The 21,060-nt window shown below is 36.8% G+C and overlaps 1 protein-coding gene across 8 annotated transcripts in view; it reads left to right on the top strand.

Moving 5' to 3' along the window:
* Nucleotides 1-21,060, top strand: part of SNX29 (sorting nexin 29) — a 111,536-nt gene that overhangs the window by 76,120 nt on the left and 14,356 nt on the right. For 3 of the 8 annotated variants that reach the window (XM_033518016.1, XM_033518015.1, XM_015642438.3), the window contains 2 exons: nt 4,136-4,275; nt 8,548-16,649. In XM_033518016.1, the coding sequence (XP_033373907.1) occupies nt 4,136-4,275; nt 8,548-8,719 (312 nt within the window). In that variant the 3' untranslated portion in view covers nt 8,720-16,649. Of the gene's footprint in view, nt 1-4,135; nt 4,276-6,694; nt 8,464-8,488; nt 16,650-21,060 lie in introns of those variants that run through there. The other 5 variants (XR_004499488.1, XM_033518017.1, XM_033518020.1 and 2 more) reach the window with 3 other exon arrangements.

Raw genomic sequence — 21,060 nt, 5'->3', positions numbered from 1 at the left:
TGAACTTGGCTTGTAATGAAAAACTGCAAAACAGCATGGCATAAAATATGGTACATCAAGACTCTGCTTCTTAGTTTTACACCTTAACATCATTTTCTAATATATATTAAGAGCCTACAACTTTTCCATTATCTATTACAATTTTTAGAGATTTGTAATTTGATACTAGCCTTTTGCTGTGGGCAGAAGAAATGTGGCAAATTATCAGTCAAAAAGAATCTCATACAACAGTTTGGGAGACATGAATTTCAGATTAAAAATATTTTCCCAGATGTGATGCTTCTGTAATCTGAAGGAGTTTTGCTTGTTAATTGAAATTTTGTGGTCTCTTAATCAAAACTGTGTGCTCTTGAACTGTGGGCTAGTAAATTACTTTCACTGTAGTTAGTGCAGAAACAGTAGCAGTTTTATTTTTTAGAAAATATGCCTAGAAAACTTCAGTGAAATCTTAAAAGTGGGTCTTTTTAAAAGTACTGTTCCTTTATCTTCCTCTGTATGCATTTGTTTCCGTAAAAAAGAAACTATGAAATCTAACCTTTAATAATGTGAAAATGCAAAGGGTTTTTGTGAAGTGTATGTATTTGTAATTTTAACAAAATCGCTTTGTCGTCAAAGTACATTCACATCTAGTGTACATAAATGTGTATATTGAACCTTAGGGGAAGATCTTTGCTGTTTTCTGTGTGAGTACATATGCAAATGTGTAGGCTTGTGTCGACTCATACAATCACCAAAGACATGTACTAAAAGTAGGGGGCGGGTGTCACTGATACAAACCCAAATCAAAAAATTTCCATGTATTTTTTGCTTGTAAATAAAAGTAGGTGTTTGTTTACGAGTTGGAATGTAAAGTACTACCTAGATTTCTGCTGCGGATAATTGGGCCCAATGAAAAGAAGGTTATAGGTACCTTTTTATAATTTAAGACTGAAAAAATTGGCCAGGCTTTGAGCCAGTTGTGTTTTTCTGTTACCAATTGTTCTGTTTACTATATTGTGACAAAAACTCTTTATTACTGCAACAGCTTGGCAGTAAGAACTCGGTGCTAAAATCATTGCTCTGAGTAGCTGACCTGCTGTTGCAAAACGCACGTTTAATGATAAAGTGCAGACCTGGAGCTGAATCATTTTGACCTTGGTTTACATTGCTTCTGGTGAGGACAGTGAGCCTTAGCACATGGTACAGAATTTCATGGTAGATTGCTTGGTGTTTGTTTTACAGATCAAATTCATGTCAGAATAAAAGAACATTTTTAACTGTTTTCAGGCTGGGATTTTATTTCTGGGATGTTCAGGATGCCTTTTTCTTAGACAAATGGCAGAAAAATGGCCATATTATAAGCACTAATGTGATCAGCTGTAAACAGCAAAAAGTGCATGTTCCAGCAGTCTTAATTAGAAAAGTCCTTTGTGCCATTATTTTCTGTAGTCAAGGAGACTCTTTAGAGTAACATAAGGGATAGAAAATACCTACATTCAGCATTTGGCTCCTGTGTATAACAGAAGTCCTTCCTGTGAAAGATGTTTTTATTTAAATACATTTGCAATGCAGAAGTCATACTGAAGGAATACAGCTTCTGCTTAAGAGAAAACTTAAACATAATTGAAATTATTTCACTGAAAATACTGTTTTTGAAGATTTGTGACCAAAAAAAACTTCAGGACTGAAAAAGTTGCTGAATGTGGTATTTAAAAGTGGAGGTTTTCTTGTGGGCTTGAAAACATAACTGACAGAAGGGATGAAGGTAGAATGAAGGAAGGGCAGTGAGGGCAGGGCAGTTCTTGGGAAGGGCTCTGAGCTGAGGTTGTCCCACACTGGAAGTGGCTCATGGACCAAAGCAGGATTATCCTCATCTCTGCTCATGTGGCTAAAGTTTCCAGAACCAAAGCTCTTCCATAAACCTTTTCTTCTTCTCAGACATCTCCCATGCCTCCCTGTCTTGTTTTCTGCCTCACACAGTTGGTGGCAGCAAATAAGTGTCCCTCCAGGGGGATGATGTGGTACTTTAAATCCTTGGAAAGAGGGGAACACAAGGTTGAGCCTCACCAGAGAATCCAGTGGGAGCAAAAATCTTAGCGAAAAGGAAAAAAAAATAGTAACCCAGGTATCAGTTGTTTAATTAGCATTGAGCAGCACATTCATTTATTATTATAGTCCCTTTGTATGGTAATATTATCTGTTGTCATTAATTAAAATGTTTGTTTTAATGTTCCCACCAGCTTGTATAGGCTTCAGTTCCACACATTTGTCCTGCAGCGGGGCAGGGAGCAAGCTCTGCTCCGCTCTGTCCCAGCAGCAGCTGCTCTCAGCTGTGGGAGGTGACCCTGCAGAGGAGTTTGGGGGGAGTTCCAACACTGCAGCTTTGTTGGTTTAATCAAGGATGAGTTTCAAATAACCTGCAACACAACTGGTGTGTGGAGCGTGTGTATGTTGCTGAAAAAACATGTGCCTGATAAAAATTAAACAGCAAAGTATATAATATGTAGGTTTTTTTAATTTTCAGTTAGATCTAGATTGAATTAATTTATTTGATTAATGAATACATTAATTAATTTTTGCATTACATTACTACATTGAATGAAATGTATTAATATAGAACTGGAATGTTGAAATAGGACTGGACATCTGTGCAAGTTCATATGTAGAAAACAAAAAAAAAATGACTGTATATAGTTTGGAATTTCATGAATTTAATTAGGCAACGGAAGCACTGCTTAAGTTTTTGAAGTCTGTAAATATGGATGTCTTCAGCAATTTCATACTATTCTTTTTATTCTTTCTAATTCTTTCTATTATGTCCCTACAATTATGTCTGATTTGTTATTCCTAAAAATATTCCTGTTCCTTGTAGCTTCTAATGAGAGGGAAGAACAGAACAAAATGTCAGTGCAGGTTCTAGGAATGCTACAGCAAATTCCTCCTGAACTCGAAGGAGCATCCCTGCTTTGATGGTGTTGTTGTGTTCTATCTAGGGAAGCAATAACCTTCAGATTTGCATCCCCATGCATGGCAGCATGGGCTGAACCTTTTCCATACAATGAATTTATTCAGTGTTGTCAAATGTATTTATGGTGTTTTGTTGGCGGGTTGTTTTTTTTTTTTTCCCCTCAAGAAACAAGAATTAATTTCAATGCCTTTTCCTACAGACATAAATAATACAGGTTAGATAGACACATCTTTCAGATAATGGTCGTTTTTGAGAGCTGTAGTTGTCTAATAATAGGTTTGGCTTTGTGCCTAAAGAACATACTGTGACATTTAAACCAGGTGAGCAGTGCCAGCATTCCTGACACAGAACACTCTGGCTGGAGCATAAAGCATCCAATACCCGATGTCACTGTAAACCTGTTGGAGCTCCCTGTTCCTGGGAAATGGGTCACCTTTAGATTGTAGTCCACTGTAATTGTGATCCCTCAAAGGAAAAAGGTTTAAACTACGTGTAAATTATGGGATGCATGACGTCTTGCTGGTTGTGATTAACTTCTAATTCCATCAGCAGAATGTGGAGTTTGTAGAACTATTCTATTTGTTTGGACCAACATAGTATAAAATCCTGGATCTAAAATGCTACAGAAACTTCCGTAAAACATTTTAATGAGAATTGTGTTTATTTAAAAAATCTACTATATTAAGATGTCATCACAAAATAATATTTTAATAACATAAAAATGTTGGACAAATAGATTCTGGAGTTTGTGTACTCAACATCTGAAAAGTAGGAACTGGGGAGGCATTGTGGGAGTATGTCAGCATTTCCTCCTGCAAAGACTGGTAATTCTGGATCTCAAAAAAATTGCATAAGTTGTTATGCCACAGACTCTGTGCTGCTGTTCTGCTGTGCCTCTCTAAGATTGCAGTGCTTTATGGTCCAGAAAAGACAGATTCTGCCAGGGAGAGGATCTGACATCGTGTCAGTGGATGTTTTTGTGAAACAGGTTTTATTAGGATTCATGGTTTTCCTTTATCTCTGAGGACAGTCAAGGGGTTTTTGCATATTGCCAACATATTTATATAGCCATAATAACAGAGATCATCAAAAGATCAATTTTTATGCTTACCAGGACTGTTTAGTTACATTATGAAGTTGAGAAACATATTCTTTATGCCATTTATATTTTTTCCTCTCTATTTTTAGGATGCAAAGTTTGTAGAAGAGCGACGCAAGCAGCTACAAAATTACCTAAGGAATGTAATGAACAAAATTATTCAAACTGTGCCAGAATTCACAGCCAATCCCAAAAAAGAGACACTTATTCAGCTGATGCCCTTTTTTCTGTAAGTATCTGTCAAGTACTTAAGAAAATACTAAGTTTTTTTTTAATCACAGATTAATTTAAAATATAATGCCAGCATCTCCAAAATCTTTATAACAGTGGGGTTTTTTTAATAGAAGGCTTCTGTTCAGATTGCAGTTGCTTTTGTTAATTTAAAGGAATATATGACATAAAGAGTATTTTTTTGTTTATTTAAATGGTGATTTTGGATAAAAATCACAGTGTGAAGCTTTCAGAAATATCTAAGCGACTTTAAAATCTGCGTCCATACATGCTGTTCAAACATTAGGTATTTTCAGTTTCTTTCATTTGGTCTTCTTTAGTTCTGTTTTGTTTTTGCTTGTGTGGGGTTTGTATTATTTTTTTAATCTTTTTTGGGGGGATGAGGGTAGAACACTGTTAGGGCCCTTACTAACCAAACTAAAAAGTCAAGTTGTTGAAATTCTTTTAGCTGAATTTTGCAGTCTGCTGATGCATTTTTTGGTTTCATTAAAGTTGAATATGTCTAGAAATGACTTAATAGTTGTCAGTTAAGCACCTCAAACCCTTTCATATACCATCACACAAGGGGTATAATCTGGTAAAACTGTCTCTTTTCCCTTTCAACTTACTTCTTTATGTACTTTTAAATGATATTTAAAACTATTTAGGAAATAATACTAGTGTAAATTTGTTTTTGAAAGTCATGTTCTTTCACTAGTAATTTTTCAGTGTAATGATTTTTCATTACTACACCTGCACAAATAATGTATAGATGGAACACTCATTTACAGTAAGTCCTCATGTGAAATTTGCTCTCCACGAGCCTCTGCACAGGGATTGTGCATCTATGCCTGTGAATCCATGGGTGGATTAATTTGCAGCTTCAAGACCAATTTCAAATGAGTATGTTTCATCACAGCACACATATTTAGTTGTATTACTGCCTGGTCTTTTGCAGAGTATGTCAGATTTTCAAGTTGAAATTGCATTTCAAGAAAGCTCTATTTATTAGAAAATGTAATAGAGGAGTGGAAGAATGCCAAGATGCATTTCGGGGCATTCATGAGTTTCTGATTTTTCTGTGGATTTGAAATCAATTTGATGAGACATCTTGCTGATGGTGTTATAAATGGTGATCTTTGTGGGGAAAACTTCTTAAGAATCTTGCCTTTTGCTCCCTAAGAACTTAATGTCTAGAATTTGACTAAGGGTTGTAAAGATGGAAATGGTTTAAAGTTCCAGTTGAGGGGCCCATGTGTAGATTTTTGTTGAGTCATTTTAAAGAAGTTATCCTTTACGTTGTAGTTAGTTTTGTATTTTAAAGAAGAGGAGGCAAATATAAAATATATTTGCAATTGTAAAATGTAATTATAAATGCAATTTTAGTCCTGTGGTTTTTTAAAAAGTCTTAATACACTATTGTTACAGAAGTAATTTATTACACTATTTTTTGGTTCTGAGAAATGTCATTTCAAGAATTGTGTATTTATAATCTCCTGGCCACTTACATCTAAAACAGGAAGGGAGAAAAAGCATCCTCTTACTACTCAGCCCTAAACAATTGCTTTCTAATACTTAGTCTTTTCTAAGTGTGTAAGTAGAATTTAGATCTCATGTTTCTGTTTATTAAAAGAAGTGCCAGGTATGGGGATCTGCACAGGACAAGATAAAAATCACAGTCCATGTAATGGGTTCTACCACTGCTGCACAAATCAAAGTGAACACCATTTCCCTGTTATAAAACCCTCCAACTCTGTTTCTTCAAATAAATGTAATGTGAGATTCAATTAATTTCACAGAAAGAGCCAAGTTTTATTGAGAAGGCAGCACGTTTAAGGTCCAATATTCTAGGGGTACAATTTAGTTAGTGAAGCATTGTGATACAAAATAATGCAGTTATCTCTAAAGAGAGATTTGCTGAAGGAAATTGGCCAGCATCATTTATCCCTCATTCCTAAACACCCCTGTGATGCACTGCACTGGTGCTAACCCTGGTGTGGGTGTGCCACAGGTGGCAAAAAACATGTTTATTTTTTGAGTTTATTTTTAAATTCAGCAATTTCATAATTCATAACACATTGCATGAGACAATTGACTGGGATGTTCTGTGTTACCTGGACATTATGGCAGAGATTCTGTTCCTACATATATCTGTGAATTGTTTCTGAGAACTTTTTTTTATATAACAAATGTATCAGCATTCTCTCTTGGCTAGATGGTTCTCTCTGGGAATACTAGTGGGATTCTGGAAAAATTCAGCTGCTGAGCAAAATAACTATATTGCTCATCTGTGGCAGCAGACAAAATAGTTTTTTAATGCATTTTACTACTGATATATCAGACTCTTCTGCAGCTACACCAGCAGCATTAAATTAATAAAAAGAACTTTTCTAGAATGTGCTCCTTCTATCAGTGTCTGAAAGTGCCATCATTTCTAGGCTATCATTTGAACTCTCTGTGGCCTTTATTATCTGAGAGTCATGACCTGGCACTGCTGGGGATTTAAGAAGCACCTGAAAGAAAATGCATTTCAGTTCCACTTGTGATTGCCAACTTCCCCAGTATTATCCTTCTGTAATGGATTTTGAGCTTCATCAACAGGAGACCTTAAATATCTTGGAGTCTGTGAATTGTTTATTACAGTAATCAGTTGTAACCTTTGTACTGTATCTGCAATTCTTCTGTTAGGTTTAATAATATTTTGCTATAAAACACTGTAAATACATACAAAAATTCTGATATATTTAATTTTGCCTCTGTAGCACAAATGTATGTACAGTTAGTTGCATCTTTATCAGTGAAGGAGTAATTACAAAACATTGAGGTATTAGTCCTAGGATTGTGCTGTAGACAGTAGTGATACCTCAGTCTGGGGAAAATATTACAGTCTTGATATGCATGAAAAATCTCAAGAGCATTGGATCTGTTAGGAAGCAATGAAATAAAATTAAAAAAAATGAAAATTATTCTTCTCATGGCAAAATGACCAGGCTTCAGTGTGCAAATGAAAAATCCCATAAAGGTTATGTCTGATTAGGCATCCTATAGATAGAAATTACAGGGTCAGTTTTAATTAATCACTTTTAAAACCTGATTGTGGTCCTGTATTATGATTATGATGAACAGAACATAAGATTAATATATCTAAGACTGAATCCACTGTTACTGAATATTGCCTAAAAATTTTATTGTGAGTTTGTTCCTTTGGGAATTCCTCCCTTTCAAGTGCAGTAGTTCCATACAATCAGGTGCAGATCTGATGAGGCAAAACATTTAAATTGACCTGTATGAAATAGCCTGGCACACTTAGAGAGGAAGGAGTTGCTTTTATTTTGAAACTCAGCTAACAGTTTGCAGTACAATAATGTGAATGAGTTTGCTACATTTCTTCCCATTACAGTATCAAATGCTCCTGGTGATTCGTGGAGATGTCTCTTGTTCTAAATCCTTCTGCTATGAACTATCATTAATGTATTTTTTCTTTCATTAGTCTCTACCACTTGTAATCTCAGTTTGTATCTTTTTCAGTTTTGATACTGTGTTAGCTCAGTCACAGGATTGGTCAAAGAGTTTCCCTTATAGTCTACTTTCATGTCTTAATGTAAGAAACAGATTCTGGCTCTGCTAATTTGTATGCTTAAATGCTGAATAAAAAATTCTTTGTAGTAGTAAAATTAACATCACAAGATAAATTTTCCAGTCCATGTGGAGCAGAATCTAAATCAAGAATTGGCACTGCTGAATTAGATTGCTACATCTGCTAGCTGGTGAAGGCCTTTCTGCTAATACTTACTAAAATGAACATTTATTTGCACTTACAATTGGTTCATTATGGATAAACAAAGCTGGTTATGACTAGTACAGTTGTGTTTAAATCACATTTTTATCAATATGAAAAATTATCGCACACCCTTAGCTCTTCATAAATGTTTATAAAACCAGGAGGAATCTTTGGCAACGAGAATCACAATTCTTTGGACCATGTAACTGAGTCTTCCAATACAAGTCATCATATAGCTGGTATGATTTCAAGTATGTAAGAAGCTAAAAGCTGTAAAAAGTTGGGAAAAGGAATTCTAAAGTGCTGTGATGGTCTACTTTTCTATCTCTCTGGTTTCTGTATCAATTGCCCTCATTTTTTTAAAAGAGATTTTCTTTCCATAGTCCTCATAATGGGCACAAACTGAAATGCAGGAAAAATAATAAAACCCCCTTTTTTTCCACTGAGGAAGATGGAACCCTCTAGCAGTTTGCCCAGAGCTTACTGGCACTCCATGCTTGGATTTGGCAGGACACAGCCCTGGGCAGCCTTGTGGGGATCTCCAGCAACCTTGGTGCCTTCCAACCTCAAATTGTCTGTGAAACTCGAGGATAATCTTAACTCGAGCTGCGTTTTACACCCACCCTGCACAAAGAAGTGTTGGCAAAACTCCAGCTGCTCCCACAGTGTTTGTTACCTGTGAGCAAAACAAAACATGGGAAGCTTCTACAACATGGAAGCTGCTGCACTTGGTAGCTCTGCTGAGCTATTCAGTAGGAATAGAGCCATTTTGCTGGTTCTTTTGCATTGGCAGTGCAAGTGTGGATAAAAATACATGCAAGAATGGTATAAACACAATTTGGTGAATATTTTCACAGGTTGCTGTGCTAAGTACTTTTTTATCTCATATTGTAGGCCACAGGTACATGCTACACTGGTTTCTAAATAACAATTTTATGTTCTGCTGAGCTGCAAAGCTGGGCATTTACTCCCTTGTGGGAGCTGCTCAAATAGATGCTTTAACAAAAGCAGGGAATCTGCTCAGTAAATCATCAGCAGGTTCTGTTGTCTGCAGGATGTCTTTGAACACCAAAGGAGTCATCAGTTCTTCGTGATGATTAGAGGATTGTAATTTTCAAAAGCTATGTTGTTTCCATTACCCCTGGGTGACATTACTGGCAACATATTTGATAGCAGAAGTTGTGTTCTTAGGTGTTTTGTGTCAGTTGTCTTTGAGTCACCAAGTTAAATTGTAGTAAAAAGAAAATAAAAATCTCTATTCCTACCTCTTTCTCATTTTGTAAAATGCTTCCACCCTCTTAGAAGGTAAAGTTATGAGAAATGTGATAGAGAGACTGATAGGCAAATTTCCTTGCCAACCAATCAGCTACTCCTAAAAGAATGTCATCCTGGGAATACTCCTCTCAGATTTATTTAGCACTAAACAGTGTTTAATGCCAAGTATCTGCTTTTGGTCTTGCAAAAAACAAAGTCAAAATATTGTGGAAGAATAGATGTTTGTCTTGAAAGAATTGAAGGACTTTGGTTTGGACTTAGCAGTTTTCTCATCTCTATTTCAGTTGCACCTGTCAGTGTATCATTGAGAACACTTAAATGTATGAACATTTAGATGTATGAGAGTTAAAAAGAACATTAACTTCTCTACAATACCATTGCAAGTATTAAAATGTTGCTGCCAAGTAGAAATAAAATAATTATTTTAGGAAAGTTACTTTGAGGCACCTGTGAATGTTGTATTTCTGGGTTAATTTTAAAGAAATTGACAATTGACCCTTTCAAAATTAGTTTTGAGATATGTTAGAGATTAAAACATTTGCTCAGACTCAGTTAACTACAGATTAATGCAACAATTATATTTCATTCAATAACTTCATCCCCACAAGGGATAGGTCATGTACAGCAGATGTGCCACAGTTTTAGTGTAAGGAATGAACCTATTTAAAGTAAGATTTTTGAATACACAGACATGAATATATTTGCATGTGAAGATAGAGGTACAACTGTTCTGCTGTTATTGCATCTTCAGATAAACAATAAGATGAAAGGCATACAAGCAATCCCTGAAGTGCTGTCAAACAATATTGAAGCAAAGTAAGGAAGTTTTAAATACAATTTTGAATCGGTTGATTTCTCAACAAGTGAGTTGGCGATGACATGACACTTGTGAAGGTTATCAGGGTGCATATCTGTGCCTTCTACTGGAATGAATGGCAGCACTCAGCTCAAGCACCCTACAGCAGGTTGGTGCTGGATTGCTCCCCTGTGTTACAGCTGGGCACTGCATGGCTTCAGTGCCTCCTCACCACTCCCAGCTGTGCTGTGTAACAGGAATAAATTCACTGGTACAATGTAGTAAGCACTCTGGAATAAAATTTACATGAACAAACTGGAAACAGCATTTGCTTAAATATGGGACTTTTAATTAGTAAAGCACCTTCTAATGCCTGAAACATGCTAATGAAACTAATTTATTGCTGTGTTAATTGATTGATCTAATGTAGAGACATTACACAATATTTATCTTTCAGTTGAACTGTGTTGCCAAGCACTGATGAATGTTGAAGTAAAAATATCTTAGATATCTAAAGTTTGATTATCATGTTCAGATAATGTAGGAAGTTTCAGTGCGAAAAGTGTGATATTCTTTTGAGGAATTTTTGTTGATGATAGAATTAAAATACTTGATTTTGAGTGGATTGTTTTTAACAAACATAGAGTTGTCTCACTGTTATTCTTGGGTTCTGCATTCCTCACTTTGTAACTGACAGTTTTGGTTTTAGTCTTTCATAACCTATGATGCTTGACATCAGACTTAAAAAAAGCATCATGCTTGTTTTGATCTAAGTGAAATGTGAAGAAGTAGGGCAAAAATTGTTTGGTCAAAGTATATGAAAATTCAAACTTCCATCTCTCTCCTTTCTGCCAGAATTGCTTGTTACATTGTGTTTTGTGGTTTTGCACATATTGGTGTTGAAGATGTGTATTACATGCCATTTTTAAATGTCTTAAAGTTTTCATTTCCCTGCTCTGGGTAATTAAGAGTGTTTATGAATGTTAGAGAGAAAAGAAGAAAGGAAAAAATACATCAGCAGGAATAGAAACAGTGATAAAGTGGGCAAGAAAATGCAGGAAGAAAGAGACATGGGATGCTTGATGTTAAAAGCAAGAGGGGTTGACTATAGTAGGGAACTCTGGATAAACACTGGTACTTTAGGCTTTCTAGAAGCATTTGGCTTTATACAGCTGGTTTTATCCAAACATATGAAGATGATATGATTGAAGGTTTTCATTTTACAGTGGGTCTATCTGGGCTTTGACAGGTGACTTGTGAAATAATTAAAGCTTTGTATAGGACATGAAAAACTGACACACATTCCCATTGATTATTCAAGTCTGTCAGGGAGCATTTATTGCAATTCTGCTGCTCCTTTGCACAGGGTGAAGAGCTGTTCTGCATCCTCTCGTTTTGTTCAGACTGAAGGTTTGCAAAATCATTTCTTACCAGTGGTGTGTCTTTTTAAATGGTCAGAATAGGTTCTAAAATCTCTGACCTGAGCTAGGGAAGGGTGCTTATCACAGCAATACCATTAATAGCAGTCACAGTCTTCAGACAGTTGCTGGAGATGGAAATATATTCCAAATGCCCATCAGCACTGAAGGTATTTGCTGACTTCAGCTTGGTTCTGCTGTTATTTTTACAGAAGTTAACAGTCAAGTAATTGCTCACTGGAGTTTAAATGACATTTTTTGATCAGGAAGAATATTTTGCATAGTCCCTAATGATTTACATGAGGCATATAAAATAACCAACAAGATATGCCTTTTGTATAAAAACACTGTAATCCTTTACATATCAGATAAAAATGAAACAAGGTCCAAATTTGGAGTCAGAATATATGTTTTGATATATTTAAAACTATTTTTGTAGTTGCTGATTTTCTTCTCAATTGTTAAAGTAAAAAGGATTAGAGAATCTGTTTGGTTTTCTTAGTTCTTTATTTCTCTCAGCTGCATTTCTACAGGTTGTTTCTTTTCAGCAGCTGGTCTTATTAAATTTGCCAGCACTGCCCAATGCAAATAAGTTTTATTCAGATGAAAGAATATGTTTATGTCTCTTGACTACAGTTTTAAGGCACCACTGAGTAAGAAGTGTTTGAATATTCAGAAGTACAATTGGAAAGACTTTGTCCTGCAGGGATGGGTAATAGTGAAAGTATTACAGAAACACTAAGCTCACCCTAATGAAACACCTCAGTGTGGCAGTGTTCCAGGGCTTAGATACCTCAAAGAAAAGGTGTTCTTCATTTTTGTGTTGGTGTGATGCTCAGTAAAGCTGGGGTGCCATTCACCAACTCCATAATGCTGAAGGGGATTATGTATTGTATTTATTGCCTTACCATTAAAAAAAAAAAATCAACTTCACTTTGAAATAGTGTGACTTACACCAATTACCATCTCAATAAAGTCAGTGAGGCTTGCTTTGCTGAATTAATTGCTATGAATTGTTCAACAGGCCTCACAAATAGGTGTTTATGAGCATATTTCCATCAATTAGATTTTTATCATGCTTCTTTATATTCAGAGTGACCTTTACAGTGCTTGTGAGAAGAATAATTTAGTGCATACTGTACAAGGATTGAATACTCTCCAGTCACCATTGGAAACATTTGAGGGCTTGTGATCTTCACAGTCGCCTTGGAATAAACTCTTGTTTAATGCTGCCTGAGAAAATAAGAATTATGTTTAAAATTCCTGAAACAAATGACAAAGAGGCTATGTTATGATACTTCTTTTGCATGTGTAGAAAATAGAAAGCAAGTAGATTGACAGCAACAGTTATAAAGCACTTTGTGTGTTGCTAACTGGTGTATATTGGTTTTATTTATAATCACATTATTTATCAAGCTCTGGAACAAATAGAGATTATGTTGGAAACAGCCATGGTCAATGTAAGAGCACACTTCAGTGCTGCACCAAAGGAGCTAGTCCTTAGCTAGGACAGGGTTTTTGAACTCTGGGGTTTGTGTCTCTAACACTCTGAACTTGTAGCAGTGCAAGAAGAGGTTAAGATTTTGTGGATAAAAGAACACACAGTTAAAGTTTTGTGTCATTACAGCACTGGTCCTGTTTCCTTGGTTACAAGTCACATGCACTCCCTTGTTAAAAAGTGAATTTTTTATGTATTCAGGCATTTCTGTACTGAGCAGGTGTTTCTGAAATTGGTAGCAAAAAATGGGCTCTAGAGCCAGGAAAGAAAGTTTCAATTTGGAGGTTGGGCATTCCTGTCAGCATATTTACTGCACACTCATGTCTGGCAGGGAGTTGCCAAGGTGGATTTGATTAACTAAATCAGAAACTGTTTCTAATTTTAAACACACACAAAAATCCTGCTTCTGTTTTGTCCATACCTAACTCATAAACAATGGATCCAATATTTTTTAAAGCTCCTTATACTATTTTTGGCATAAGGAACTTTAAGAACAAATTTTTGCATCCAGGCTATGAAAAGTGGAATGTTAGAAATGCTAATATAGTTAAGTGTGCAGGACTTCAAAGTTCTGTCCTCATTCTTGATAGCATGAAAGCACTTTACTGTGGGATAAGGTATGGAACAATCAGTTTACTTTTTTTTTTTGCTTTCAGCTATGTTGACAGCCATTTTGAGACCATTTCTTTGTAGTGTGGTGTGGTTGTTTTAAGTGAGTAAAATAATAAAGATGTTCTTGTCAGATGAGCCATATGACAGCTGTACCTGACACTCAAATATAGAGTTGCTGTGCCTTTCTTGTAAGCACTGTGGTTTCTACCAATATTCTCACTTTATTCCCTTCTGATTATCAGCACTGCTCAATATATTGAATTAATGACATACAGGAATAGAATTTAACCCAAGAAGATGTCATTATCATAACATGTTAAAGTGCACAGCACAGTGTCAAGGTGGTAGTTTAAATTAATTTAACAGCAGTACATAAAAACAGAAAAGTCCAGATTGCAAGAGTCTGCACTTGTTCATAAGAGTCATTCTTTCAACTGGAGACACTTGTTCATTAAGAACTTTCAAGTGAGGTTTTCAGCCTGGAGGAGTGTACTGAAAATACTGGAATTTTTCACAAAATGTATTTGGAAAGGTAGAGAGAACAAAAATTTGTCAAATACTCAAGTAGGATAAGCTCACTGAGCTTGGGCAGTCCAGTGTCACACTGTGATTGAGGTGTGGGTGGCTGAAAACCAGACTGAGTCAACAGGGACTTGAGGCCTATATTGTATTAAAGGAAATGTGAAATGAGGGCAAACTGAACCATCAAACAGGTGAATCAATTTTAAAGAGACAATTAAATGTTATTAATACAGGAGGGAATTGTTTTATGTGGGGAGCTGTGGGAATGATGATTTCTGGACAACAGAGGTTTGACGCACCAATGTAGAATCAGCTTAGCACAGGAGTTTGTTGGGAGAAGAATGGGGTATGAACAGGAGCAAACAATAGCTGGGTTTTAGTGGGTAACAGTGTTGTGCTGTCAGTGTGAATTATTATAGAAAGAAAACTGGAGAAGGTAGGGAATACAAGAATAAATGACTTGAATAAGAGTAGAGGAATGTTGTAAAATGTAACAGGAGCAAGAGACTGAATGAGACAGACTGGATTGATTGAAGAGAATGCAAGTTAAAATGATGTGAAAATGGTGGAAAAGAATGTAAAAAAAGAGAGCACTTGCACAGGATTTATTTTCCTTTACTGCATTTTATGCACACATAGAAGAAGCCATTTCATTAGAAGGGTATTGGGATTTTCTTTCATTTTTTGAAATGGCAGTGGTAGCTGAACTAGCAACCAAAGGTGTTCACCATAGACACAGAATTTTTATTTAAACACTATGTGGAAGGTATTTTGTCTTCTGTAAACAAGGCTTTAAAAAAATATACATGGGTGATTCTGGTATTTTTGAATATTCTTATTGTGTATAAAGATTCAGCTCCATGTAGCATCTTGGGTTGAGAAGGTGTGGTGCAATGAGCATTCTGCATTCAGCGTTACTCCTTGTACAGAGCAATGTAAATGCCTGGCAAGAGGAGATCCCTCTGCTTTGGTTGTCTGACCAGCTTGGTGGTCATTCATTGGACCTGTTCTCTGTGTGCTGGGACAAAACTGCCTCTCATCCTTTAATCCTCAGCTCTGTAAGCTTCCATTCTCTCCATTTCATACCCTGAATATACTTCTGTGAAGTGCTTTCAGCATAATTCAGGATAATTTTTTTTTTTTTTTTTAAGTACTGGAAACTTGGAAAATGCACAAGCAAACAGCTTCTATCTTCAACTTTATTGTCTGCATACTTTAAAATCAATTTTTGCTCATGTAAACATTTAGTAGATTCTGAAGTAATTTATATGTTTATCCATTCCATTAAGCAGTAGATGTACTCTACTCATCCTGAAACCCTAGAATCTGGATTTCCTCAGTAGGAAACAATTTCTTGTGCAGTTCTAAAACTCTGCTGTCACTGTTCATTGGTATCAGGATACTGTTAGTGGACATATGAAATTACAAAATGTGCATGTGTGGGGCATATGCAAATACACACAAAACTAAATCTAGGTGGCAATTTTAATATTAAAATGTAGATATTTGTGGCATCATCTGTGTCAGTTTACTGTGCTCATTCTCCAGGCCTAGGGTGTGAACTCCACGGAAGGATAAAGGGTGAGATCCTTGTGCCTTGGAGAGCCAGCCCGGGGGGACAGGGGACCCTCCTGGGTGGGCTGTGCTTGGCTCGGAGCGCGTTGGCACCTTGGGCTCATTGTGGTTTTGTCTTTGAGCTGTGCCTGCAGCTCAGTCTGTGCCAGACCAGCTCAGCCAGGCCTGCCCAGAGCCTCAAGTCTGCCTGGCAGCTCCACTTCCCACTTGTCCCACTTGTCTGTGTGAGATTCAGTCTCCCTGAGGACTGGGGTGGTGCTCTGTTCTGCAGCTCTTGCTGGGTTTATGGGCTCTTTGTGCTGTGTTTGTCTCCAGGAGCAATGCCAAGGGGCTGTACCTAAAACCTGGATTAAAAAAGTGCATGTTTTAGTTCTCATGCAAAATAATTAATCAAGAGTTGCAAAGCACAACCATGAAAACAGTCAAATACAAACCAATGCCTGTAAACCCGCTCTCCATTACCTTCCCAGTCTGCACCTGATTACTGACAACTGTAAAACACTGACACCAAAATTTTCACCAAAGTTTGAGAGTTTGACATCTCTACAGGATTGATAAAAGTTTTCTTACTAAGCACATAGAACGTTTCTACTTGAATAGCTAAGAAATATAACAGGGCATTTTGTTTCTTCTTTCCTTCAAATTATAGTAATTATGAAAGATTCAGACTTTTTTTTGTTGATTAACTAAGTATACTTAATTTGTAAAGGAAGAAGCATGTAGTTATTTCTTTTTACTGTCTTTCCAATTGTCTAGTTATTTCTTTTTACTGTGTAAATCAGTTTCTGGCATGATTGTCTGAGTAGAATTCTTTTTTAAAATTGCTTTAATGATATACGTAATATAATGAAAAAGAGTTTGATTCTCTGTTATCCTACTTTTTCTATTAAATGGGACTAGACATGTCTGAACAGTTTATTTCCTAGTTACCCTCTCTGTCTGTAACAATTTTCTCCATTATTCTGCTGGAATTGACTTTTTCAGAGGAGGAGAGCACAGAGGAGTTTGCAACTCAGTCAATCAATAGCTGAGAATGTGCTAAAATGCTGGGAGTGTAAGCAAGTGCAGATTCCTCTGTGTTATTGCTGTCCATGCTGTATGACAGTGTCTACCTTCCAGCATGTGGGAGCTCTCATACCTTGAACTACCAAAGCTGTGTCTTTTTGTCCCTTTTCAATCAAAGTCCCCAAAATTAATACAGTGTTTTAAAATGGGCACAAAATTTTCAATATAAAAAGCCCACAAACATATAGAATTACATTGCATCCTAATGCATATTTTTGTGTAGCATCTAGGTCATCAAAGAGCACCAGACTGGCCAAAAAAAAAAAAAAAAAAAAAGATAATTTTCTTCTCAGTATAATTTTTACCTGCTGCTGAGCAGGTATGAGTACACTAAATTGCCTCTATAGTGACTGCATAATGGGACATGTGGATGGTAGGAGCCATTTACTGCATGGTTGTTCAGGACTGGCTCAGGTGCCTCAATGTGTCATGTGCACACCCCACAGACACCTCTGATGGAGCTGTATAATGTTCTTTTCACTAAATTTTCCCTTCTTGAGCCAATTTCCTGGCCTTACCTAAATCTACATGAATTCCCTGTAATGAATTTGTGATTTTTAAAGCTTACTTTTGGCCTACTAAATCCTGTGAAACAGTTTGTAATATTTATTCTACAGCTGCATTTAAACTAGCTGATCTATAATTGCTTGTTAAGTTTCTCTTTCTGGAGCTTATTTTAAGAAAATTGCCAGCTTTAGATATTCACAGTCAAATCTCAGCATATGAAGATTGCATAACAGCCAGTCCAGGAGATGTATTTTGGAGAACTTACAGGTAGGGAAAGGGAACCATCTGCAGGTCCCTGACAGAAAACAAGTTTCCAGCAGAAAGTGTTTTGAACACTGTCGATGTGAACATGTTGTTTTGTAAGAAGCCATCTGGTCAGTCAGAGCAATCTGTGTGCAAGTGCAGATGGATCCAGGAGCTCGGGGATCCAGAACCCCGAGTTCCCTCTCCTGCTCCTCAAGACAAGGCCCTGGGGACTCCCCCTGTGAGGATGTGCTGACCCACTGCATGCAGCCACCCTGGATCCCACAGCTGAGCTCTTTGTGGGAATGGCACAAAGGAAGGGGAAGGAGGAGCAATTCCCCAAGTTCCATTCTCCATCCAGTTGAAAGCAGGGTGCAGGTAGGTGGGATGGCAGGAGGGCTTGGAGCAGATGGGATGGTGAGCTTCCCTTATTGGTAAGTTCTCATAGCCCACAACTCTTCTAGTGATGTTTTTTGAAATTTGAATTTGAAATATACAGTTGAAGAGGGAATTACTTCTTAAAATTTATGTTCAGAGAAGGAATAGAAACTGATTAATGGAACTGAAAGAAAACAAAGAAAATAAAACTGTATTTATCATATGCATTGTATTTATAATATATTTAGAAGTTGCATAGCATGGAACTGTGGCACTTAAAGATGTTTTTGAGGCCATACTATTCTCACAGAGTGAGGTTATTTCTACTCCTGATTGATGTGCTGAAAGGAACTTAGGGACTTCTTACTTACTTTAATCAGTCTGCATGGCAAAATATATTACTTAAAGTACACCAGTGTGGCCTGGGGAATGTGACCTCCACAAAACCCAGTCTGGAGATTCGTGAGCTTAATTCTCTACTCAGTAAAATTGTACTAGAGTCATGAAACTGATAGACACAGTTTATAACATATGACTCCTGGTATGAACCAGTTACTGAAATTCAGAGTGTATGTTCAAGAGAAAGACTTTAATTTGACATTTTCAGCTTGAATTCTATTAACAGGGGAAGCTTGATAGAGATACTTGCCAATAATGCACAGCATCAAAAAATCATTTTTCTTCTATGAGTTTCTAAAATGTGGGAGAGTAGAAGAACTAGACCAGCACATGTGCATTGTATGTACAAAGGCAGCACCTCCAGTGAGAACAGGATTTAGGGGATTTGTTGTTTGGGAAGCAGGCTCTGAGTTCCATGACCTACCAGCTTGGCTCTGTCTCCTTCTGGTCAGGACATAGAGCACTGTTCTTTCTTCAGTTCCCAAACACCCACTGTCATGTCACCATGCCTTTCTGATACTCTGTGAAATGGAAAATGGCATTTCCAAGGTGTCTGGTGCAGAAAAACAATGAATGGCCCCTGTTAAGTCCCTGTCTGCTTTCATTGCTGCCTGGTGACCATCCCAGTGGGCACTGCTGGTATTTGCACTGTGCACATCAGGCCTTGGTGGAGAAGGAGCTGCTCTACATTCAGCCTTTTTCATTGTGGGTGGTTCTCTGTGACAGCTGCAAACACTTTTGGCACAGGATGGCATTTGCAAACAGTTTTGGTGTGGTGGATTTCTGTATGTATTGTCAGAGATATAACAAGCTGAGCTCTCAGACCTGAATTTATGATGTTTGCTCCAGATCCCCTGAAATGTCAATATCTCAGAGCAATTGCCCTTGAGAAATCTTTTATGCAGGGGGAAAAAGGAGAATAATTATTGAAAATACACTGTTCTTTAAATCAGAATGAGTGTGTGCAAATGTATTCCCATATGTAAATTTTACATAATTGCTTGAATGGCAGAATTAGTAGAATGATTTTTTAAAAAATAATTTGCTAATGAAACAACATTTTCCTCTTCATGCAACTGTTAGATTTGGAGTATTGTAAGAAAAACTATTCTGTAATGCTTATTTCACTGGGAATAAAATCAAAGATTAAGTTTAATTACTTTTCCACACTGGAAGTGATTTTGAGGAATGAAAGAGGCTATGCTGAGGAAAATAAACTTTATTCCTTTCTCTTAGCATATGAAGCAGTAAGGAATACTCATGAAACTGTGTTTTAGAACAATCTTTTTGTACATCTTATATTGCACTCTTCCAGTGCTTATCCATACTCCTTTCTGTGTGACACTGGCAGTAATGGACAAATGGATGCATCCATTCAAATACATAAAGCAAATAATCTTCATAAGGGAGGTATCTTTGTGTTTGTGCCTGTACTTGGCTTTAATCCAGACCATAACAAGCTTGTTTATGCCCAACTGCACAGTTTTTCAAAAGGAGGTGGGTTATTTTTTTTCCTCATTTGAACTTGTATTGAAAAATATTGCAGCAGCCATCAGTTTTTCCTGTGAAAACAGCAGGAATTAGCTACAGGCCATCACTGAAATTCAAAACATCCTACAGAAGCTTTGTTCCTTAGTTTTGCTTATCTGCCAGCTGTAAACATAATCCATTCAATTCTGTTGTATTATGGATCCTATTTTTGTGGTGTATTTTTAATATGTTTGGTACTTGTGTGGTGGTAGCAGAATCCATGAACAGTTAGCTGAAGTATCCTAGAATAACTTGATGTAATTATAGGTACTTGTCTATTAATAACAAAAAATTCATAGTATGCAGCCTTCCTTCCCTGCCATAGCCCTTCACATCATTAACCAATGAGTAAAGAAAGTGATTTTGGCTGTTTTTTTTTTTAATTTAGAGTGCTTCAGAGTCTCCAAATACATCCTCTGTAGATGCAAATGAGGCCAAATGTCAGTTCAGAAATGCCAAATGACCTGAACTCTTGAGGTCTGTGTAGAAATAACAGTGGCAGCTTCCTCAGCCAGTGCAGGTCTGTGTGCAGCAGCAGGGAGGGCACAGATATCCATCCTCTCTGTGCTTCCACTCCCTGCTCCTGCATGGCCCAGGGACAGCACCCAGTGAGAACTTTGCAGATTTACAGCATCAGTCTGACATCAGGCTCTCCTGCTCTGTGAGGATGGAGCCAGAACAGCTGCACATTTCGTAATGCAGATCTGCTTTATAGCTAAACAGGCTTCTTCAGTTTACTCTTGCTCAAATAACCCAATTTTAAACAGAAATCCCAGGAAGGGTTTATACTGGGATTGGGTCACCATCTCCAAGAGCAGACCAAAGTAATTTTTCTTCAGATCTTCACATATTAATTACACAGTGCTCCACAGTTTGCTTACACCAACAGCAGTATGAAGATTTATTTTTAGATTAAGAATTTAGAAGTGTAACACAATTACACTTAAGAGTTTAGTTAAACTCATATGTGGTAGAGATCTGCTCATCTTAGGGTCTGAAAGGAAGAAATATGTGCCTTGCAAACAGCAGAGTCCATTTCTTACTATTCCATGTCTATCTGACTTCTGAAATCTTGTTTCTCAAATTTTATTCTTATCTTTAAGAACTCCGAAATTAATTCTTTATAAAAGATTTATTAGTTTTAATACAGTAAATTTGGTAAAACATATATATACACTGAAAAGCTCTAAATGTCAGACTCTGTT

Source organism: Parus major, chromosome 14 (genome assembly GCF_001522545.3).
Source record: "Parus major isolate Abel chromosome 14, Parus_major1.1, whole genome shotgun sequence".
Lineage (NCBI taxonomy): Eukaryota > Metazoa > Chordata > Aves > Passeriformes > Paridae > Parus > Parus major.
The sequence above is the reverse complement of the archived record's forward strand: the minus strand, read 5'-3'. Positions and strand labels throughout refer to the sequence as shown.